The sequence below is a fragment of the Monomorium pharaonis genome, chromosome 11, assembly GCF_013373865.1.
Source record: "Monomorium pharaonis isolate MP-MQ-018 chromosome 11, ASM1337386v2, whole genome shotgun sequence".
Taxonomy (NCBI): domain Eukaryota; kingdom Metazoa; phylum Arthropoda; class Insecta; order Hymenoptera; family Formicidae; genus Monomorium; species Monomorium pharaonis.
Genome location: NC_050477.1, coordinates 1560586 through 1584627, shown reverse-complemented (window position 1 = coordinate 1584627; position 24042 = coordinate 1560586). Strand labels below are relative to the sequence as shown.

Here is a 24042-nt window from a genome sequence, read left to right as displayed (position 1 = left end):
CTTCGCAATCGCTTCGTTCGTTCGCTTCCGACATTTATACACAAAACGCGAAATGCAAGATTTTGATGAATATCCGATAACATTACAACGGACTCTCGCGCGGTGTTTCTTCGACGTTCCTGCGGATTTCACTCGCCGATTTTTCTATCGGTGGTTAAATAACAGGTGTAGATCGTGGCATCCGATGCGTCGGTTTTCATGCTGACATTCGTCTCTCCCTCTCTCTCTCTCTCTCTCTCTCTCTCTCTTTCTCTCTCGGGACGGAGAACACGTCTTTGAAAGTATAAGCGTCATATATTCTATGAGACTACGCGCCAAGCCTCTCCGATAAATACAGACCCCTCGAGACTCATTTAACAGGCTGACAGAATGACTGTTTGCATACGATAACTCGGTAACGTTTAGCGGACAGACTAACGTCCGAGAGACGTAATTCATCGAACCAGTCACTGAATTAATCAATATGTAGACGAAGTCCGCGGAGGCTTTTTGCTCGTCTGACAAACGAATGTAAACGAATGTATGTGTGTGCGTGTGTGTGTGTGTATGGATATACCTGACAAAATATTCCCTCCATTAGCGTACGTAAGGCCGCTTCTCTCAAATTTCGATGAAAATTATTTTTACGCTTATCCGCTATTATGACCGACGTAATCGCACTTTTCCACGTCTGCGAAGCAGCCGCACAGCGGTGCTTAAGAGGGACTTTGCGAACAAAACCGTGATAAGGAGAAATTAGTCTTTTTAATTCTTTAGAAATATATTGCAGGGTCTAATGGAGCGGTTTTACCAGAAAATCGATTGAATTAACGAGACACAAAAATTAATGTCTTAATCACTGATAATTCCCGATTAATTGAAGCCCTACCGCACGTTACTCGGGAAGATTCTTTTTAATAAAAGAGATAAGAAGTACTCACTGGCAAAGCGCGGGTCGTTGGTGGTCGGCGGCGCCGGGGCGTACCAGGGATGATGGTGCGACGACACCGCGTGGGACCTCATGGGGTCCGTGGCCGTGGCCGTGGCGCCCACGCCGGGCCCGGCGTGATGGTACGGCGACAATTCCGCGGCGCAGTACTGGTATTGCGACGTGAGCTGCATAGTCGCGTAAGGATTACCCATGGCACTCATGCCTCCGCCGGCACTACCGACGGCGCCGCCGCCGCCACCGCCGCCCGCACCGGGGGCGGCCCCGTTGGCAACGGAAACCGGTCCGGGGGTGCTGCCGCCGGGCGTCGAACCGCCGTGCAACGGCGGGCTGCCGCTGCTCGCGCTCGAGCTGCCGGTGTTACCGCCACCCACCCGCGCACCGCACGCGTTCCCGTAAGGCGAGCCTTGGGAGTGCGCGACGACGCCGACACCGACACCAACGGCGGCAGCGGCGGCAGCGAGCTCGAGCTTCCGGTATGACTCCTCGATCGGCGACAGGATATCGGTAACGCTGAAGGGCGTAGTGTGGGCACCGCCGGCAGCTTGCACGTGGGACGAGTGCTGCTTCGGCGACAGGCTCATCGCCAGGTCGATGCCATTGAGGTCTGACAGCAGGCCGGCCTGCTCCAGCGATTGTTGCTGCTGCTGTTGCTGCTGCTGTTGTTGCTGTTGCTGTTGCTGCTGCTGCTGCTGTTGCTGTTGGTGCTGATGATAGGTCGTCGCGTTGCCATTACCACCTTGATTGCCGCCGCCGTTTCCGCCGCCGCCGCCGCTGCCACCGCTCATCTCGGCCAGCCCGACGCCGTCGAAGTACTTGAAGCTCACGCTTCGTGGAATGATGAGGCCGGCGCTAGCCGTAACAACGGCGCATTATGACGCTACTCTCTCTCTCTCTCTCTCTTTCTCTCCTCTTCCCTTCTCTCCCCTGCACCACTCGCGATCACCGATTCTCGATGATGATCGTCGCACCTCGGATTAACGTTAGATCCGAATGTCCGATTCTCACCGTCAAAACTCGAAAGTGTGTCACTTAAACGATGACGCTCACCTGAGACTGAAATCAGTACGCACGGCTGAGCTAATCCCACAATATCACAAGTCACTCGTTGTTGCTACGATAGATCACGGGCGCACAAATGAGAGAAAAAAAAAAGATTCCGTTTTCACCAGCACCAGGGTCGTTTGTTCCCAAAATCGACGTGGAGGAGTCCACTGTCATTCGTCGCGAGCCGGTGTTCGTCTCCTTCTCCCTTTTCGCGAGCCCGATCGCAGAACTTAAACGCACGCATAGCTCAAATTTATAGACACAGCCACCGGAAGTGCATCGGACTCACGAGACGCGAACTGGAGCTTGGTTCTTCACCGCGGGAGTTTCGTTTGATAGTTTTATCCATTTTCCGTTTTACGTACCCGCCGTCGTCGGCCGCGTCGCCGCCGCTCTCTCGATGCCTTTCCCAGTCTCGGGCCGTGACATTGACGTTAAGAGACGCGGGGGACGCGAACTGTCACGTGGCGCACGGGGGCGAACTGTCACACACATAAAAATCGCGGAAAAGGCCGCGGTCGGCCAACGGCCGACTTGGTTGGCTCGCTCTCTCGCTCTCTCTCTCTCTCTTTCCCAGGGGATCGTCCGAACTGAGCGCGGACCACTGCCGGCGCGAACGCGCGTAGCCCGTTGTCGGTTGCGTTTCGCTCCTCCCGAAATCCCGAAAACGGGACACGCGGAGGTGACACGGCGGCGACCTTGCACACGTGGTCGAGGACGATAGTGGCCGGCCAGAGCCGGCCGGCGGCCGCCGACTGAAATCACACCGGGGGTCTCTTCGAGTCCTTGGATTCCGCCGATAGAGACGATGGTAGATGTACCACTCTACGCTTCGCCTCCACCTTCGTCGAGGATACACTCTCCGTAGGAGAAGAGCCGTTCTATGGATGGATGGATGGATGGCTGGCTGGCTGGCTGGGTGGCTGCCTGCCTGCCTGGCTGGCTGGCTGGCTTGGCTTGGCTTGGCTTGGCTGGCTGGCTGGCTGGATGGATGGATGAATGAATGGAGAGGACTTCTGTCGGGTACTCCTGGAGAGGTCCTCACGGCCGCTTAGACCCACTCGACCAGCGCTCGCCCGCTCGCGCTCGCTCGCCCGCCCGGGCACAGGCCCCACAGCCTCTCGCGGAGGAGAACCCGTACGACGACACGATGAGTGGAGTGCCCACTACGGAGAAGTGCCTGCTACCAAGAGTCGTGATGAGATGTCCCCTTTTGCGTGTGAGAGAAGGGTCTCCATACGCCGTGGAGAGGAGCGCGGAGGGACCGCCGACGGGAGAAGTGGATGCTGGAGATCTGCCGGACGATCATTGGACGAGCGCCGTTATTCGGGCGGCGCGACCCTCTCGTCTCGTCGTTCATTGGGCCCGCACGGTCGCCGCCGACACCCGGAACGGGACGAGCCCGCCGCGTTAACCGGCGCGCCGTTGGTGCCATTCCCGAGCGAGCCGGAACCCGTCCACCTATCGTGACGCTCGCGTGAAGCTGCGCCCGACATCGTGGCGGCCGCTACGCGCAATGCCGTGCGATCGCCTAGCTAGGGGCGGCGGTCCGGTTCGACGCCGCCCCCCGCGGCGACAAAAGGGCGGGGAAAAACCTGACAGCGGAAAAATGTTCGCGGCACACGCGCCGAAATCCTCGTCGGGGGCTCAGCGACCGACGGTACTTTTCGATCTCTGCGTCCGTCGTCACGCATATCGCTTCTAAAACGCACAAATCCGGGTTTCCTTGGCAAGAGGAAGCGCCAAGTTCTGCGTCACTATTAAGATTTTCCCCGCACGGGTTTTCGTTTCTTTTTTTTCTTTATCTTTTCTTTTTTGCGAACGAAACGCGCGGAGATTCTATCGGCGTTCTCCTGTGACTGTCGGCGCAAGCGTGCGAATCCAGGCATTTGCATACAGTGGTGTTGATCCGATGAATCGTTCACGCGGGTGATATCGCCGAGATTTACCGTCTTGTGCCATTTGATAATGAGTCCGATGCGTTAGTGCATGCTAGTGTGAACTACAAAGGCTGTTGTACACAAATTTGTCTAATTGTAAAAGCATTAACGTATATAAATATTAACCACTAAAACGTTTGACACAGATATCCCGACAAAAACCACGTGATATAATTCGTGCTGAACATCTGTATACATGTATTTTTTTGTGTCACCTTATGTATGACAGCCTTCAGTGAAAAAGAGAGAGGGAAGAAGAGAACGCACTACATTGCATCCAATTTATCATAAAATTGTATTAATATAATTTAACTTCCAAACAAATCGTAGATTTACAATTATTCTTATGTAAAGACGAAAGGTATTTTGGAAACTGACACGTTTAAATAGATATCGTGTACGACAAAAGAACGCCAAGTATTCTTTGCGTTTTTCAAAAGTACGAGAAGAGTTACTTTTGACGAGTGCAAAAAATCCCGGAAGCTTTTTATTTTAATACGAACAGATTATTAAATTTTAATTATTGAATTTGCTACTTGTATTTTTGCATGTATTTCACTTTTTTCCTTATTTGTCGCAAATTCAATGAGCAAAATGTTTTTTACATTAAATTTAATGGCAGAACTAACAATTATTTTAATTTTAAATATTTGTTTAACGTTTGTGCTATTGTGCGTTATTGATCATGGCACAGGAATTCGTAGTTGAGGAACGTATCGCTTGCAATAAAAAAATTATGAGTGTTTCTATTATTATCTTTGCAGAGAAAGAGAAAAAAAAGCAGAGATTAAATTTTGTATATACAATTATAGAAATAAAATAAAAATGGCATTGTTCTTGAAATAACAATGACATCGTTCTTGTATGCTTATTCTTATTGAACTTTTTTATAGAACGAGAGGTGAGACATCCAAAAGAATATACTTCTCTTTGAAATCTCTGAGAATATAGAAATATTATTAAAGCTGATATTAAAGTTCAAAGAGACTGTACCAACACAGAAAGATATTCATCGTGTTATCAAAATTTTAACATAATCGAAATATAAGTATACTTATCTATTTTTGTTTCTATAATTAAAATATAAGTAAATAAATTTTTTAATATAAAATAGATAAAAAAGAAAAATAAAAGAATAACTTTCATCAAATTATTCACGCATAAAACATATTTTTTATTATACATACTTATAATTTTAATTTATTTTTTAAATTCTTTTAAAAAGGTTATCGATTTAATCAAGATAAACATTATTGATACAACAGGAGAGTATATTTTTTAATGTAAATATATACAGAAAAATTTCGTAAAACTTATAAAAATGAGAAATATCTTGAAACATTATTTCAAAATAAAAATTATTGTCGTTTTATCTTCAGTAAGTCCATTATAGTTATTTTAATTTTTCCATTTTTATGTAATATAATATATCTTATAAGAGATTTTTTTTTTAAAGAAAGCGGTTTTTTGCTTTAATATAAAGAATATATGCATAGAAATTAATGTCATTTTTCGAAAATACTCTTTCATCCTTCGAAATGAATTTGCATAAAGTCACGTAATGTGTATGTACAGAAAAATCAATCAGTCACATGTCAAATAAGAAAAGTGCAGCAGCATGGCACTTCTTATATCATATGTATGATTTCTTTATTTATATTACGCGTGAGGTAAATCCAAGTTTGGAGAGGGGATGTAAAATTAAAAATTGAGTCTATTGTACCTTGATCTACGTTTGTATCAATTTTTCTATTTATACAAGGTAATAAAAAGACAAAATGTAATATAGCCTCGGGATGATTGTTAATCAAACTTCGATTAATTTAAGCGGCAAGTAGCTTATTCGAGCGACACTTGTACTGTTTTGTTATTACGAAAAAAATTTATTTTTTATTTGATACATGAAAGGCAGATTAAATACAACAATTATACAATACATATAGTCATATAAAAACTTTAGGTAATGCAGTCAATTGAATTAATCGTCAGCCAATTTAACAAACCGTTTATACTGAACGTTCATACTATTTTAACAACATGAATATAATTATTTATTTATTATTTGACATACAGAAGGAAAACTAAAATTAGAAACGACAATTATTTGATTATATAAGTTATTTTTCTTTGAACAATTCAGGGAGTTAAATTAATCATCGGTCAACTTAACAAATAATTTTTATATTATTTTATTAATATGAATGGGTTATTTACACACGGAAGAAAAAAATTAGAAACGACGATATATTACATGACTTTATAAGAATATTTGTTTAAGCAAATCCGTTTTGTTAATGCGAATACAATTATTTTTTATTGTTTGCTACATGAAAAAAAAAACAATTTAATTGACGGCAATTATATTGAATAAAAATTTTGCTGCAACCAAATTCTACCGGTTGAATTAATTCGTTGTCACAAAATTGATTGAGTTCAGGGGCGATCAGTTTAATTAAAGGTTGCTTTTGGAGAATGTAGCGTCCTCTAGCAAACATGCAGGGATTCAAACTGCCTGGCATTCCGACCGAAAACAATACGCGTGTCGCCATCTAATCGCAAAGTGATGGAACTGCCGGCTTTTTTAAAACGCCTTTATTATCTTATCTCGGAGAGTGATGCTGGGACCGTGGGTATTGATTGAAACGTGTAGACATTATAGTATAGATAGATCTATACTACGTTGAAACTGAAAATTACTAGAAATAGAGAATGATTTCACAGATACTTCACACTCATTTTTTATCATTATGTAAACATTTCGCTCAAAGTTTACGATAACGTATCATGTTTTTCTGTAACAAAACGTTGAAGAGATTTAAATATTCCATCTAAACGTGAACAAAAATACGATATCCGTTTCCTCGTGTCCAACATGCCGCGGCAATCGAATATTTTGTGTGGTGAGGGTGAATTAATTCCCGAAATTAATTTCTCGATGGGAGAATTGATGTTGATGCAACTGGAAACGCACGGTAGTCGCACGGCGCAGGTAAGTTGCAACTGACTTGATTAATTCTTTATAATTAAATATATCATGTATATCAACGGGGTATGTTCAGATTAATATACGACGTAGAAAATATAATTGGAATCTAAATTTATTACGTAACATTCGCTACATGTGTATTTTACTTTCTATTCCTACTGTGATAAACATTTTTTTGACAGATAAATGCCCATACTGGCAAAGTGCAAACATTCCAGGACATTGTAGACACTAGTCGAAAATTAGCTGTTTTTCTAAAAAAACAAGGAATCGGGGTAAATGACACCGTCGCTGTGTGCAGCGAGAACAACCTGGAGTTTTGTATTCCAGTGTGCGCTGCGTTTTACCTGGGTGCTATCGCCTGCCCATTAAATCCATTGTACTCTGAGGGAGAACTGAAGCACGCGCTCAACATTTCGAAGCCAAAGTATATTTTTATCTCACCATTGGCGCTTAACAGCTTCAGAAATGTATACAGAGACCTGCATTGGTCACCGAGAGTGCTAATGCTTGTTGACCATGGCAGCAACAATGACGCTCCATGGGCCAGTGTGCCTGAAATAATCTCAGGGATCTCTAGTAATGACGCAAATGCCCTCCAAGCAGTTCCCGTTGATGTAGCTGATCACGTAACAGTGATTTTATGTTCGAGTGGAACCACGGGACTACCAAAAGGCGTTATGTTGACGGACAAAAATATCACTACTGTCATACGCATTCACTTGAGCAACACAATCAGCACGATTTCTGAAGATAGTGTGTCTCTAGGACTGTTACCGTTCTTTCATGCATATTCTTTCCTTGTGATGATACTGACTTTGTTAAGAGGAAACTGCAGCATCGTATTCTCACATTTTGAGCAAGAACTCTTTCTACAATACGTAGAGAAATATAAGATTGAATATCTGCCAGTGGTGCCATCGCTTATGGTATTCCTGGCTAAACATCCACTTGTAGATAAATATGACTTATCCTGTGTCAAAGGAGTATGGTAAGCATATTACAAATTAGATACAAGATATCAAAGTCTTGGAAGAACATTACTTACAATTTATAAAATTATAAATGATAATACAAAGCAGTTGAAGTTGAAGTTGAAGCAAGCTTAAATTTTTTAATCATAAATTCAAAAAATGATCTATGAGAGCAGACTCTGAAAAAGATTAATAGAAGAAGAGAAATAATAAATATATTTAATGCTTAATTAATTTATTTATGTTGTAATATTGGTATCTGAATTATATAAATTAATATTACATAAAAATATTAATTTCATGTTTTTCTGTTTAAATACTGTAAAATTATCATAAAATTAAACTCTTGGCTTTTTTATAATATTAACGAATTTATGTATATTTATATAAATCTAATAACATAGACATATCAACGAATATGCAAGTTATCTTACCTCTCGTAACAGTTTTCTTTTATTATCAATATTATATGAGTTCATTAAAACTACAATTGTATTATTAAATTGTATTATTAAAACTTGTACATACATAAAATGCATATCTTCTATCAGATATTAGATTATCTTAACAATTATATGATTGTTAATCATTTTATTAGGAGTGGAGCAGCTCCATTGTCAAAGGAAATTCAAAACGCCGTCGCTAAACGGTTAAATATTACCGAAGTTAAACAAGGTTACGGATTAACAGAAACCACTTTAGCTGTATTGGGATCCACAGATAAAATAAAACCAGGCAGCGTTGGTGTATTGCTTCCTGGCATATCAGGTAGTAATCTCTCGTTAGAAAATGTCTTATTTAAAGCATAATGAATTTAATAATCTAACATAATTTTGCAAATACATTTTTTCTAAATATTTTTTGAAATTTGTAAACTCTCTTCGGAAAGTTCCGTTTCTTTTCACGATTTGTAACGTTTATGAAAACGTTAACGCTTATTAAGAGTATGACCTTTTCAGTCGTATAGCTAATGGAATGTACTGACAAAACTTGAGAATATGTATTTATATATGTAGCCTTATTCTTTTAGCAAAGGTAATACCGATCGGAGAATTCGAAACGGATAAAGCTTTAGGACCAAATTGCAGAGGAGAATTATGCTTCAAAGGAGATTTGATAATGAAGGGATATTATAATGACGAGAAATCCACTAGAGAGACAATCGACAAGGACGGTTGGTTACACACGGGAGACGTAGGATATTACGACGAAGAGGGATTCTTTTACATTGTCGATCGGATAAAAGAACTTATAAAATATAAAGGATACCAGGTTCCACCAGCTGAGCTCGAAGCGATTTTGTTAAGTTGTCCTGGCGTACAAGACGCAGCTGTAATTGGCATACCAAATGACAAAGTTGGGGAGTTACCGGTGGCCTTTGTTGTAAAGGAAGATAATTCTAACATTTGCGAAAAAAATGTAATCCAATATGTTAATGGTAAGAATGTTTAGTATCAAATATCTTTCTACTTTTCGTATGTGGTAATATTTATTTTATATGTATTTTTAATATAATCATGAATATGTACATATTTATATGTATGTATATATATTTTTATTCTGTACGTATTTGTATTTCAGAACGTGTATCAAATCCTAAGCGACTGAGGGGTGGCGTAAGATTTGTAGACAGCATTCCAAAGACTCCATCTGGTAAAATATTACGTCGAGTATTGCGAGACAGATTAAAATCAAAATTATAAATTTGTTAATATTAAGTTTTTATGATAATATTGTTTAAATAAAAAATTATTTGTATGGAAATGTATAATTTATGATACTCATTATTTCTATAATAAATATATATATATATATACATATATATAAGGATTTACTTATTTATACCTTTTCTGTCGAGCATTTTATTATGCCTGTGAAAAAAGTAAATATTTTTATTGCACACAATTTTATTATAATTAAACATATGCAACAAATATAAATACAGCAGTATCAGCGATTATACAAATTACAGCTTGTGTTGAAAACTTTTCCTCTTATATGTACATTGGAATCTTCAAAATGGATCTACAAAAATATCAAGCTTCTAATAAGATCAAATATAATCTACAATTATATATGTACATGTATTTATGTGTATATATGATAACAGCCAAACATTTTTTCTTGATCTCTTTTTCAAAAATTGAAATATTTTAATTTGACGAGTTCCTGCTAAATATATAATTCTATTATATAAATGAATCTATATTTTGAACTTTGATATAACGAATAAAAAAATGTTTAGCCAGTTTTTTATTATTTGGTTAACTTGTAGTTGGGTTTGGCCTGATGTTTTATCCAATAGGGCTTCATTTGAGTGAAGCCCCATTCGATAGAACATTGAATTAAGTCTGGCTGCAGGTTAGTCAGATAATGTAAAACCGAAGCTTAATAGGATAAAAGGTATATATAATTCAAGAAAAGAAAGTACTTGTATCAAATAAATTTTAATAATTAATAATTAAACAGAAAATTCTTCGATGGTATTACAATAATTTTCTCAAGAGCACATGACAATAATTAACTCTCAGTAGATATTATAAATGTTATTGAAGTATATAGTAACAGATAATCTCTGTATTTAAAGAATTCAAATAAAAAAGTTTGTTTTATTAGAAATATTGTCATAACAATTATGTTATTCATATAATCATTACTGTAATCATGTTGTATAACAAATCTTTTATAATGTATTTTTTTAATATTCTCTATTATATAATCATGATAATATTTTTTATGACGGAATCTAAGAAAACTCATAGTATCTGCTAAGAGTTAAAATTGAAAATGAATTAAAGTATGTACATGGATCACTCATATAGTCTTAATCGAGGCACTGTATCGCTAGAAGATACTATTTTATAAATGCAGAATTATATGTGCTATTATTATCTTTGAGGAAGGCAAAGGGAAGGTTCAGAAATTTCTGATTACAGGTACACATAGATGTACCTTTAGAACTTCTATTTTTCATTATCAATTAATTGAATGACTGGTTTGAAAAACAAATAAAAAATTAATTTGGAAAATAAATGAAAACGCGAAATTGATTACATTAATTGTACACACTATTTGCTTTTTACAAACATGAAAAAATTAATATTTTTTGTAAAGAAATGGAAATATTTTACAAATTATATAACTAATCTATGTGTTAATTGACTTGTGCATTACATTCCAAAATCAGTAGATATTCTTTTTACAGTTTCTTCAGTTAATTTGAAGATCTTTCTTCCAAAATTATGGGTCAAATTTTCATTAAAGATGAATTTCATAAACTGAGAAAAGATCTGCAGAGGAGAATATCCATTTTGAGATATCTTGTATATTAAACTAAAGAAATATTTAACAATGCTGTGCAACTCAACACATGACGGGATTAACTGTAGTAGTTTGCTTATCTGTATACAGTTTTATATTACAAAACTAATCTATTAGAAATAAAGTTGGTTGACAAAGAGTTGGAAAACAAATTATACCCAATTGTAAAAAAACACGCTATGTAGAATCATTGCTTTTTAAAGCTCTTCAGTATTGGATAGATGTTGTCAAAGGCTTCATAAATTTCCTTGCGAACCTTTGCACCTATCGGCACATATAAGTATATAATAAATATTTATATAATACACAAGCAAAAACAATATAATTTTCAATGTTTTTTTGCAAATCTAAATGTTTGCAAATTAAAAAAAAGTATTTTCAAAAATTTACGACTTTACTATAAAAGTACTTTACTATAAAATGATTGTGTAACGAAATTATAGAGCATAAAACTCACCTGTTAATACTACTTTTCCTGAGACGAATATGAGCAGTACAATTCGAGGTTTGACCATCCTATATATTAGACCTGGAAATAACTCTGGTTCGTACGATGAAAACTGCCCATGAGATAACACTAAACCTTCCAATCTAATTGGAAACTTAACATCACAGCTACCGACCATATTTTGGATTTTAAAATCTAGGAACTTTGCCTAAGTTAAATAAAACAAAATTTCGGTTGAGGTACACTCAATCACTTTATTATTATTAGTATATAATATTATTTAAAACCGCATTAAGAAAAATTATTTTGTATAAAATTATGAGGCAAATATTGACGATACTTACTGGAAAACCTAATTTCTGGATAATTCTCGCGTACTTTCTGGCTGCAAGACGTGAATCTCCTTCGCTCTTGGCGCCAGTACAAACCATTTTGCCACTACTAAATATCAGTGCAGTAGTTCTTGGTTCTCTTATTCGCATTATAACGGCCGCAAACCTTTTCGGATTGTATTCAGCATTTCTAGCATGAAGAGCTATTTTCTTCAAATCCAATTTACAACTTAGATTAACGGTAGACACGATATTCCTAAAATAAAGTAAAGATATGTAAAGAAACAAAACATAAAAGAAGTGAATGTAACTTTACATCTATTTTTTTTTATAAACTTACTGCAATTGTGGCAATATTCCAGGATCCGCGGAAGCCGGAGTCATTGGTGTCATTGGTCCTGGGGTCGCAGGGCCTATTGATGGTGGTGCTATTTGATTATTTTGTGGTACTATCGGAGACATCATATTTTGCTGATGGATAAAAGGAATAAGCACATAAAAATGAGGTAAATTGACGTATTTAAAATCTTAATTACATATCTTTCAAACATATCCTTTAAACTCTCTTTAATGTAGAGTTGAATACTTTTATATTAATTATTAGATACAGTTTTCTATCAAAATTGCATTCCAATATGAAATTTTAATGATGTTACAAGCATCTTAAAAAATTGTTAGTCAATATTGTAATTTATAATATAAAAATACCATCACAGTTTCAAATTTCAAATTCCAAATTTGTAAAATCATGACTTGGCATATACACAATTAAATTCAGCATTCAATTACCGGTGTTTGAGGCTGCATGAGACTCTGTGGTGTTGCAAACGTTGGCGTTGGGGCATACGTGTGCATATTCTTTTGTGGTGTCGTAATCATCAGCATACCGCTTGGCATATTAGGGCTCATCGCATGCAACTGCTGCAGCTGCTGGAACTGCTGCGACTGCTGTTGCTGCAGGGCATTTGGCAGGATTTGCTGGTCTTCCTCTGGCTGATGCAGAGGTGTGCCAATGCTGGGTATGCTGAACCCAGGACTCGGAAGCATTTGATCCATCTTTAACTCTTAAGTAAACGTACACGCGATTGTTTACAATGAATCTTTGGAAGTATAACGTAGACGAAATCTTTGAGGTTATACTCTTCTCATCTTTGCCAACCAATCGATAGGTTGTTTCAATCGGCGGCAGGTTACAACCTGAAATCTAAAAATTAATTATCAATTATCAAGAGATTTCTGTCATTCGAGACGTAAAAAACGAGCGTCATAAGAAACCAATTTAAATTAATTTTGATCTTGTACCTGCTAGCTAACTTTAGTCTACATTAAAGAGTCTGACTTATCTGGTTAGATATTATTTTATTTCTCTCTGAAGATTTACCTCGCTGCAATATATTTCTTGAAAGTTTTAGCGTTTTACAAATTCGCACGTTATTTCATGCTCGTCCACGCTAACTCGTGGCTCCGTCGTTGTCCTTTGCCGAATGCAAGGAAGTCGTAAGGAAACGACGCGTTCCTGAGGGAACTTTCTCTCATAAATCAAAAGTTGTGTCGAGCAGTCCGTATATTAATTAATTTTTCCATGCAATATGCATGCGTATACAATCTTCCCGTACAGCGTTTTGTTTACAACAGTCACCCACTGTCCCACTGATCACCCACTTCTCAAAGCACGAAGCTTCTCGCGGTCCTATGATTCCGCGATTGCCGTGTCGCTTTCTTCGCGAGGTCGTTCGCGTTTTCCGATGAGTTTTGGAACGCTGCAAATGGCGCCAAAATCATCAGCGAAGCAGCTGACTGTCGACACGGTAGATTTTCAGTTTCTCGTAAGAAACATCATGCTTTTGAAATAACAATTGGAGTTGGAAGTTGGAGTCTTGGAGATACACTCTTATTTGAAAAAGAAGGAGATCTCATTACAGCTCTCAGTGTCGAATGGTTAACTTGCTAACCTTCGAGAACTCGCAGCATTAATAGGGTAAATATATTTTTATCGAAGCTTTAGGTGTCAAAATTATCTTAATCTTTTTCTTCTCTCATCGTCTTATTTGTGAGACAACATCTTTCCAATTTTTTCTTTCCGTGAGTATCTAATAGCTTTTCAAAATACTTTACCGAAAAAAATCGAAGAAAGGAGTTTAGGATTAACTCACCTTTGAAAGTTTGCAGCATTAACAGAATAAACATGTTTTTATTGAAACTTTAGGTCTAAAAATTATCTTAACTCTTTTTTTCTCGACCACTTATTTGTGGGAGATTTTTTCAATTTTTTTCTCACCTTGACAAAAAAATAAAAAGTTGGGAGTTAACTGGTTTGTTAAATACTATCTTTTCAATGCAACTATCTCACACTTTGTAGGATCTCGAAGAAAATAAAACGTTCTATGAGAACGTGCATATGGAAAAATTGTCAAAATGAACATCGATAAACTTCTTAAGAAGAAGCAACATGCCAAACATAACAACAATTTGCGCCAATTGGCCGAGATCACAAACACTCTGGGGGACACGTACTTTGAGAGGAATCGGCCGAAAGAGGCTCTGCGAGAGTACATGGAGCAGCTGAGGTGCTGTGAGGAACTACAGGACAAGCTAAGCTGTGCAATTGCACATAGAATGATCGGGGAGGTTTATGCGAGCATGGGAAACTACGAGCAGGCGCTGACACATCAAAATTTACACCTGGAAGGCGCCAAGGAGATGAAGAACTCGATAGAGGAGCAGCGCGCATTTGCCACCCTGGGCAGAACTCATTTCTGCTCAGCCGAGAGTCTAACTGGTAAGAAACGCAACGAGGCCTTGGAGAACGCGAAAAAGGCTTATACACAGAGTATGGAACTGTGCGACAAACTGACTACCGAGATCAAACTAGAAGAGAAAACACTGATGCGAGCGAGATTGCTTCTCAATCTGGGACTAACACTGGAGGCTCAGGGGGAGACACGACAGGCGATCAGTTTGATCGAGCAGGCGACTGCCTTGTGCGTGTCCAACAACTTCCAAGAGGATCTGCATAGAACGTGCATCTCCCTGGCGACCATATACGAGCGGCAGAACGATCTTGAGCTAGCATTAAGCTACATCGAGACCGCAGCCACCGTGAACGACGTATGCCTAAAAGCTGAGGCAAAGCTGACGAAGGCTGAACTGTTTATGCGAACCGGTCAGTGGATCAAGACGCGCGAAATACTGGTCTCCCTGTATAGAAGCAGCGGCTTACCGAAAGATGTTAATCAGCAGGTGGAAAAGTACTTGAGAATTATCGTAACTATATGTCGAGCGGAAAACAGTCTTCTTGACGAGCCTGATGTTCAGTCCAAGCAAAAGTTATACGAGACTTTGGGCGACGCGGCGGTTGCCGTGCGGTGCTTCGACAAGGGTGTCGAATATTATCGACACATGTTGACCTGCGCGGAGGAGACAGGCGAGCAAATAGGTATCTCCTTGATAAGTCTGGCTCAAACGCTTAAGGATGCTGGACGATGCAAAGAGGCGTTGCCCTTTGCGCAGAGCGAACTGGACCTCTGCATCAGTCCTCGAGAGAGATGCAGATCGGCGCTGTTTCTGGCGGATCTACTAGCAGCGACAGACGCCGCTGATACGGAAATCCGGCGGTATTACATCTTAGCGCTAAGCTCGGCAAACGAAAGCGATGTCAAGTTACAAAGATCCGTTGCAAGAGAACTCGTTAATTATCTCGAGAGCATAGGCCAGTTCGACGAGGCAGAGACTACGAGACAGAAAGCAGGATTAACAGAAGCATCGAATGATACGGAGAGCGAAGTGTCGTCCGATGAGGAGAGCGATGCGATTGGCGCGGATATCTGCCTGGAGGATCTGTCCGATCTGGAGGAAGCCGAAGAGAGTGACGTCAAGGCGACAGTTACCAGCACCAGGAAAAGAAGGAGAAGAGGAACGGCGGTGATTACGAGGAACGCAAAGGGCGAGACGGACCTGCACGTGGCGTGTATCAACGGTAATATCGCCGCGGTCGAGAGGCTTCTGTCGTCCGGTCACTCGACCAACGTCAGGGACAACTTGGGCTGGACACCGCTTCACGAGGCTGCCAATTTCGGTCACGTGGAGATCGCAGAGCTGCTGCTAAAGTACGGCGCGGAAATCAACGATCCGGGCGGCATATCCTGCTACGGCATGACGCCGTTGCACGACGCTGCGTCCTGCGGACACTCCTCGATGATAGAGCTCTTGATGCGGCACGGGGCGGACGTGACGCGCACGACCCGCAGCGGCGACACGGTGCTGGATTGCCTGGAGGATTGGAGGGAACGCGTAAATCTGAGCCCCGAGGATTTGGTCGAGTACGACGCGATCCGTAAAAAACTCTTAGCTGTTATACCGGCGAGAAAGAGAAGGAAAAGGTTCAGCGACGACGCTTCGACACTGGACAAGAAGTCCGCGTCGTCGTTCGAGACAGAACCTGAGGTATCTGCCGGCGAAGATTACAAAAGAACGATAGCGAGATTGCGATCGTTCAATAAAAATTCAACAAAAAACACCGTTAAAGCATTTAAGGCCAGCAATAATGATACGCCCTTAGTGAGTGAGGAACAAGTTCTCGTCGACGATTGGCTTGAAGATGATATTGGGATTACGACGACGAAGAAAAAGTCTACAAGTCAAACTAATCAAAACAAATCAAGCAGTCATCATGCCGCCACGATCAAACGAAAGTCTTCCGAGGGAAATCTGGAGAACATCGCTAAGAAATTGAAGCTGAACGACGCGCGTCGAAGCAAGGACGATTTTAGCACGAGCGAGAACAGCGACGAGGATTCCGCCGAAATTTGTCAATACGAAGGACCTAAAAGAACTAGAAGAAAACGACAGACGTCTTTGATCTCGAATGGATTTACTGTGTCTCGTTCGCCATCCCCGGTGCCTTATTTGCAACCGCAGTTGCCGCATACGACAGTAAGCTCGAAACAGCACGACAAGGAATACGTACATTTACGTATGTCTGTTAAGGAAGAAGTGTTCGATCTAAAGATGGCAATTTGCGAAGACGAGAGAGATTTCATAACATGCATTATCAGTACCACCGAACGCATGTTCCATGACGAAACCGGCTGTACAATTAAGTTGCAGTTGCAGTCGATGAACGGGACTGCCATAACGAAGGAAGGTATCCTGAAAAACGCGAGAGAAAATGCAAACGACGCGACGAAATTGGAATGCGAGGTAGTCGAGCTGCAGGTTCCGTCCATCGTCGAGCGATACAAAACCATCTGTTGTAGTCGCAATTTGATCCCCTGCGAGATCGTGTTAAAATGCTTGAGATCTTGCGAGAACACCTCGATATTTCGTGTAAAAGCTGATGATATTGACGATAAGCAATTGCTTATACCGTTATTAAAAACTTTAGAATACGAAAAAAGTATTAAGCTACTACAGTTATCGGGTACCGTATTGCTAACAGCAGGAACACACTTGCATCGATGTCTCTCGAATCTTACGTCTTTGCAGGAACTCTACTTAAAAGGCTGTGATATTGACTTCGCCTGTTTGCGCCAAGTAAACTCATTGCCACCTCAGTTAAGAGTCCTGGATCTGAGTTACAATCCGTTGGGTGCCGAGGGTCGCGATACCCTTCGGAAGCTAATCGCGCCCTTGAGATACTTGCAAACCCTTAACTTGCGTTACTGCATGCTCGAGGACTTTCATCTTCCACTTGACAATCCCAATCTGACGAGCTGCGATATTTCATGGAACAAATTAAATCGCGACGCGACGGCCTCTTTCCTGAGTAGGCAACTATTCGATTTGAATTTATCTAATATTCTGCCTTCCAACCGTTCCGTCTTGAGTCTGGATACGATGACTCTCTCACCCAGTTTGGAATCGCTGGACCTTTCGTTCTGCGACGTGACGGACTTTGATGTAAAAATCATCCTAAAGCAATTGCCTAGACTATTAAAATTAATACTCAGTGGGAATACAAATGTATCTGTATTATCTGTAAACGCGTTGCTAAGTCGTCAACCTACGTTAAATTATATCGATGTTAGTGGTTGTAAAAATATCGCAAGCCATCCAGAAGCAAAGTTATTTATACAAAATCCTGAAATTTGTACGCTACTGGCTAGTATAGAGCCTAATTTATGTAATTCGTGGATTAAATTATGGCGAGGTGCGGGCATTATAACGAAATTACCTCATAATTTAGCGATTTTTAAACCAGTATAATATTTTCTAAGGAAAATATTTTATATATATAATTCTGATTCACAATTATTTTTAAAAATATCTTACGAATATGTAGATATACTTCTAGAACAAAGTTCATATTTCATGATACATGTAATATACCCAAAAATCAATACTATTACAATTTGTAAATTATTAATAAATTCACATATTTGTTATAATAATATAAAGGTCTGCAAAAAATCAAGACTCCAATCTATTGAAGGAAATTATGAAGTAATAGTTTTGCTTTTTATAAATAATAAATATAATACTTTTTAATTTCTTAATATAGGTTTTATGCCTTATAAATTGTTCAATTTTTTATTTTAATTCAAAACTATAACATTTATTGCCAATTTTGCATTGTATGTCATTGACATGCACATAACCATCTTCCATGTTTTCCATTAAAAATTTGTTTAAACTGTTAGTGAGAGATGGTAGAATTTCTTTTAAGTAGGCTCGCTTGTCTCCAAGGCACGAAAAGAAGCTGATGTGATATGAAGTATCCTATAAGAAATACATGAAATATACTTAAGTATAATTAATTGCAGTCATATTAAGTATATACTTATAATTTACATAATGTAACATGTCTACAGTGAAGCGTCAGAAAACAAATGCGAATTATAAAATCTGTTACTTATTTCATATTGTATGTTAAGTTTTATAAAAGCAGAATGAGAATTAGTTTCACATGCCTTATAAAATGATGGCAATTGATATTCAGCTAATACATTATCAAGGGCTTCCGTCAGGCACTTTAACATTCCATCCTCATCTTGACAATAAATACCAAGGAATGTACGAGTTTTCTCTTCATTACAGTACACCTTTATATTCGTAAGTTGTACGACAAATTTATTGAATCTATGACACGACTGTTTTATGCCCTCTACGAATGATTCAATCCAATGGAACTTTAAAATCAAAGTACGGCTGAGACTAATGTGAAGACTAGAAATGATACTGCCTTTGACAGGCAATTTACTTATCACAGAATCTATCCAAATGTGAAGACAATCGTTGGGTATGTCTGAAATTAATTTCAACTTTTGATTAATCTTAATATTGAATATTTAATATTAAGAAGACTTGATCTATATCATTTATGTTCAATTTAAATTAACTCTATTATGAGTGCTACTCATTTTTTTACATTGATATTACTTTGAGCAAAAATTTATGTAATGAAGAATTTAAAATCTACTTTGTGTTAAGTGTGAGTATTAGAATAAATAAACAGACATTATTTTAATGTACAAAAATATTTTTAATTATAAAAATTCTAATAACAAAAGTTACACTTATACGTGAATTATCATCTGGGTGAAAATTTACTGTCAGTAGTACTTTAATAACAATATCTTACGTTTGAAATTTAAATACTTACAATTTATGTAAATCAAAGTTGCCCAATTACCACGCTCATGTTTAAAGCTTCGTATACGTCCATCATGATCGAGTGGATTATCAATCACTTCTTCGTTATATTCAACTCCTTTCCATGATAAAATACTTGCAGGTAAAGCTAACCTGTAAATTTATCCAAATATGTAGCAGACTTTTTTGGTATAATTAAAGAGAACTTTCAAAAAGAAGTATTGCATTGCAATAAGAAAATAAAAATAAAAAAGCACAATAAAAATAATATAAGTTATGTACTTGTTTACAATTTTATGATCATCTCTGCTCTTCTCATCTTCGTCCGAATCGGAAGAGTATGTTTGTATTAAATCCAAACCGGCCATATCTTCTAATAACTCTTGTATGCAACATTAAATATTTATTATCACTTTTGTTATAAAGCATAACAGAAATTCAATACTGAGAAACGGGTACACAGAGAGGTTATGTGCACATGCACCGATACACAGTTCGCGCCATGCGCAATGGTTTGACAACGGAAGGATTGTTCTTTTATAGATGAGCTACTTCTGCAAAAGTCCAATTAGCTTTAGTTATTCCTGATTGGTTAATGTCATTGAGATCAAATATGGCAAAATTATCCGCTACATTTAAAAATATAAAACATATTGAGAAAGGATTAATTTTAAAAAAATAGAGAAATTTATTATATAGATATAGATATATCTTCTAAAATAATTTAAAATATTTCAACTTTTAAAACATAATTAAAAGTATCAATTAATAAAATAAGTAGTTTTTATTAAGTATTCCGCTGACATATATATATATATATATATATATATATATATATATATATATATACTAGCTATGTCTTGCCACTCGTTGCTGTGGCTCTCTATTCTTATGTTTTTTTCAAATTTTCTTTGCTTTCGTTGTTTAATTTTCAAGAGCCTTGCTTTACTGTTGCTCTTTTTATTTTATTTTTGAATAAGCATTTATCTATCTTTAATAAATCTAATATTCATTTATTCACGTACTTCTAACTTTTTTTTCTAAAAGCTGCCATGGATTTAGAAATCCATTCAAAAGACTGTTAAATAATGACTTTTAAATAAGTTCCTTTTTTTCAATAAAATAAAAGCCATCTTTATTTTTCTTATTACCTTAATTTAAACACAATAGAAACATTCTTCGCCTCTCTCGGTCTCTCCCCGTCTCTCCCGGTCTCTCCCCGTCTCTCCCGGTCTCTCCTCGTCTCTCCCGGTCTCTCCCCGTCTCTTCCCGTCTCTACTCGTCTCTCCCGGTCTCTCTCGGTCTCTCCCAGTCTCTCCCCGTTTCTCTCCGTCTCTTCCGGTCTCTTCCTGTCTCTTATAATTTCTTCAGAATTTCTTCTAGAGTTCACGCTGATAAATATATTTCGAAGAGCGCGTCAAAATTTGTATTTCGTATAAATATCATTGGATTGTGTGTCGAATTAGCATTGACTTTTGCGATGTCTTTTTCGGCATCGTCAAAGATTCTTTCCAGCGTTCCTTTCCGATATCCTCTCGCTGGTCCAGTTGCTCTTTTATGTAACGCTCGTCCTTTCGAATCTCTCTTTTTTTTGCCCTTTTTCTCTCTCTCTCTCTCTTTTTCTCTCTATTTTTCTATATCTCTATCTCATATCTTTTTGCGGGTATTGAGGAACAGTCGTTTCGCCATTTCTGCAACTTTGACTCTGTCCGCCCGAGGATTTTCAATATCCTCGGAATACGCGGCTCTCTTTGAAATTCAGATATTGCGAGCAAAGGGTCCTTTCGGCGGTAGCTGTACCTCAAATTTGCACAGGCCAGACCAAACCTGCGAGCAGTCGGCGGAATCATTGCGTTCCGCGAAACACGAGTGCTGTCAATCACGCGTGCAAATGCGACCAACGTGATTGACCCGCATTCACGGGAATTAAAAAGATTTTTTTCGCGTGTCGTAATGCGTTTTAAAAAATTTGTTATGTAATATTTTTAATTTGTAACTTTTCCACATTGAAAATGGTCTAATGCGAGATCGAAATGTCTGCTGTGAAACTTTGTAATAAATTGTAATACGACACGTACATCTTATCGCGGCCCTTGGCTCTGTTTATTCTACATATTTTTGATTTTTCAATCATTCGAGCCTTTCTGCTTTTTTAAAAAGATTCTCGTTAAATTTAATGAGGTCAATTTTGCGAATTATTTTTAATTTAACTTCAGATTTGATCAATTCGATTTTGAACGGAAATTTCTTTTATGACGATTGGCATTTTTATGTTCACAGAGAAATTCCTGGACACTCTATTCATCCGCTCTTCCGCAAGAAACGCCTAAAACAGGTAAAGTCGAATTCGTGTATTTCAACAATTTTTAAGGCACCTAATAAAATACGAATTTAAATAAAATTAGCTGGGATTGATCTTAACATATATCTCGAATATACAAGCGATGAATTTGTAATATAGAAACTATTGTACGATTCTCTCTCATTTACTCGTGAGGCTTCAGTAAGCTAACGACGAGAGAACTAAAGTTGTACGTATGCGTGTGTTTCATATTTAGCAAACGTTCCCCGTTGCGTCATGCAAAATGTAACATTTCTGGGAAATGTAGAGGAATATGTATTCTCGACGTATTTAAGAAAGAGTCGGAAACTCGCGTTCTCATCAATAATACCCAATTTTTCATCACGCGAAAAGAATGTTAGCGTCTATTTTTTATTTAAAAAAAAAAAAAGCAGAAAAAAGGATTCTAGAGGCTCGTGAAGTTGAAGTCTCGATGAACTTCGAAACGTCGAGCTTCCTCGGTTCTCATTATCAGGGGAGATCGAAGTCCGAAACTACTAATTTTTCGGTATTTCTCCACGTCAACTAGCCGAGCGAAGTTGACGAGGGTCATCGCGGCCGAAGACGTTGTTTCGCGATCAATACACCCCGTAGACGTAAACGCCGTCGGCCGACGTGGCGAAAAGGCGAGGTGGACACGAGGTATTTCCCGGAGAATGAAATCCCGAGTCATCGATAACGGCGACGGCGGCGACGGAAGCGGATCGACAGTAATTGGCGGCTGCCGGAGTCTGGCCGCCGTCGGCTGCGAACTTTGAACTTTCGAAAAATAGTTACAATAGCGACAATCGATAGGGCGACGAGAGACGGGACACCTGGACACGTGCGAAATGGAATCGAGAGGGGGAGAAGGGGGGTGTCCGGTCGGCGACATTTCGCTGACATTCGATCGGCGGGATCGATCGGTCGCCGCGGGCGACAAACGCTGACGACGACGACGACAATGATGACGACGAGGGCGAGGGGGTAGACGTGGTGGATCGTAGGTGCGGCAGGTGGTGCTCGCGTGTTTCGCGAAAAAGAAAAGCGCGGAAGTTCAACGCGAGTCTCTCTCGGCGTAACAGGTGGTTAAACAGGGCTGTAAAGCAGCTCTCGCAAGCGGTACAAGAGGGATCGGGGGGGGGGGGAGAGGGGAGAAAGGGGGACGGGAGAGGGTTGCATCGGGGGAGGAAGTCGAGGGAAAGGTTAAAAAGGTCGGACCTCGCGGGAGATGCAGCCGGGAGATCTTCGCGGCTTCATTCCTGCTCCCCCCCGCCCCCTTTTCCTTATACTCGCGCAATAATTCGCGAATCGTGAATTAATTGCCGCCCGCGGATCGTTTCGCGCGTCGCTCCCGCGACTTACGCGCTCGTTCGCGGGAAATCGAACGACGAGCGTAAAACGGGCGGGTCACCGCTGAAAGGAAAAATACGATCGTGCGCGTTATCGGCGCTTAGCCGCGAAATTTATCACGGGGCGGGAGATATTTGGGGGATTATCGCGAGCGCCGAAATACCACCGGTATCGCGGTAGTTAAAATTAATTAGAGTCGCGCAGAACGAGGTGCGCGAAATTCTCCGCGTTAAAAAAAAAAAAAAAAAAAACGAAAGAAATATCTTTCTAGAGAATTGCCGCGTAAATCGGCATAACGACAACGACGGCAAATCCATTCCGGACTATTTAGGTATCGCGGTAATTACACGCGTTGTAATCAAGATACGTCGAATAACGGCCAATCCTTAGGGGCCGAAATGAACGTTTTATCTCGACGCGACAATTGCGAAATTAACGAAGAAAAATTTACGAATCGACGAGTTTTACGGATCCTATACTTCCCCCCGCGTCGCCGAAAGTTTTCCCGGCGCATTCAATTTATCGAACGCGGTGCGAAACGACGCGACGATCGTAAAACGCATCCAGGAGTATATCTCCACGGATCCTGCCACGGGCGGGCGCGCGGCGGTCTTAATTAATTCGATCCTGCAGCCCTTCCGTAGCCCCGATGCCATTTCCATCGTCGTCGCCCCCGTCGGTGGACGGCGGGGCGGGGAAGGGAGGGCGGATTCCGCGCGCCTCGGGCGACGAAAGGAAATTGGCTCGGCTCGGAGACGTCCTGCCTCGGACGGAACATCCTTAATACCGTAAAGTAAGTTTAA

General features: G+C 39.7%; 6 protein-coding genes across 8 annotated transcripts in view; 3 read left to right on the top strand and 3 right to left on the bottom strand.

The window, feature by feature from the left end:
- The window catches only part of LOC105828437 (homeobox protein Nkx-2.4), a 35311-nt gene extending 29329 nt beyond the window's left edge, over positions 1–5982 (bottom strand). Inside the window, exon 1 of the mRNA XM_012666759.2 lies at positions 921–5982. Coding sequence (XP_012522213.2) covers positions 921–1716 — 796 coding nt within the window. The 5' untranslated portion in view covers positions 1717–5982. The remainder of the gene's footprint in view (positions 1–920) is intronic.
- Positions 5983–6601: 619 nt separating this feature from the next.
- LOC105832226 (4-coumarate--CoA ligase 1) lies at positions 6602–9646 on the top strand. The gene is made up of 5 exons (XM_012672977.3): positions 6602–6904; positions 7084–7892; positions 8474–8643; positions 8906–9313; positions 9457–9646. The coding sequence occupies exons 1-5, from the start codon at positions 6788–6790 to the stop codon at positions 9576–9578; spliced, it is 1626 nt and encodes a 541-aa protein (XP_012528431.1). The 5' UTR covers positions 6602–6787; the 3' UTR covers positions 9579–9646.
- Positions 9647–10303: 657 nt separating this feature from the next.
- On the bottom strand, positions 10304–13621 carry LOC105832224 (TATA-box-binding protein). Its single transcript, XM_012672972.3, has 6 exons — positions 13358–13621; positions 12766–13180; positions 12317–12447; positions 11989–12232; positions 11654–11852; positions 10304–11460 (listed from the first exon to the last, which is right to left on the bottom strand). The coding sequence occupies exons 2-6, from the start codon at positions 13030–13032 to the stop codon at positions 11384–11386; spliced, it is 918 nt and encodes a 305-aa protein (XP_012528426.2). The 5' UTR covers positions 13033–13180; positions 13358–13621; the 3' UTR covers positions 10304–11383.
- A 108-nt stretch (positions 13622–13729) lies between these two features.
- On the top strand, positions 13730–23676 carry LOC105832222 (tonsoku-like protein). Of its 2 annotated transcripts, none has more exons than XM_012672971.3 (2): positions 13730–13954; positions 14336–18365. In XM_012672971.3, the coding sequence occupies exon 2, from the start codon at positions 14392–14394 to the stop codon at positions 18178–18180; it is 3789 nt and encodes a 1262-aa protein (XP_012528425.2). In that variant the 5' UTR covers positions 13730–13954; positions 14336–14391; the 3' UTR covers positions 18181–18365. The 2 variants fall into 2 exon arrangements, 1 of the variants encoding a protein (XP_012528425.2); XR_003626694.2 differs by lacking the exon at positions 14336–18365 and adding an exon at positions 21847–23676 and having other exon boundaries at positions 13782–13954.
- LOC105832225 (U6 snRNA phosphodiesterase) lies at positions 18477–20084 on the bottom strand. 2 transcript variants are annotated; one of them, XM_012672974.3, is made up of 4 exons: positions 19849–20084; positions 19577–19719; positions 18885–19219; positions 18477–18693 (listed from the first exon to the last, which is right to left on the bottom strand). In XM_012672974.3, exons 1-4 carry the CDS (start codon positions 19932–19934, stop codon positions 18505–18507), a joined length of 753 nt encoding a protein of 250 aa, XP_012528428.2. In that variant the 5' UTR covers positions 19935–20084; the 3' UTR covers positions 18477–18504. The 2 variants fall into 2 exon arrangements, with proteins under 2 accessions (XP_012528428.2, XP_012528429.2); XM_012672975.3 differs by having other exon boundaries at positions 19857–20082.
- The window catches only part of LOC118647905, a 72915-nt gene continuing 69685 nt past the window's right edge, over positions 20813–24042 (top strand). The window contains exon 1 of the mRNA XM_036293846.1: positions 20813–21901. Within this exon, the coding sequence (XP_036149739.1) occupies positions 21743–21901 (159 nt within the window). The 5' untranslated portion in view covers positions 20813–21742. The remainder of the gene's footprint in view (positions 21902–24042) is intronic.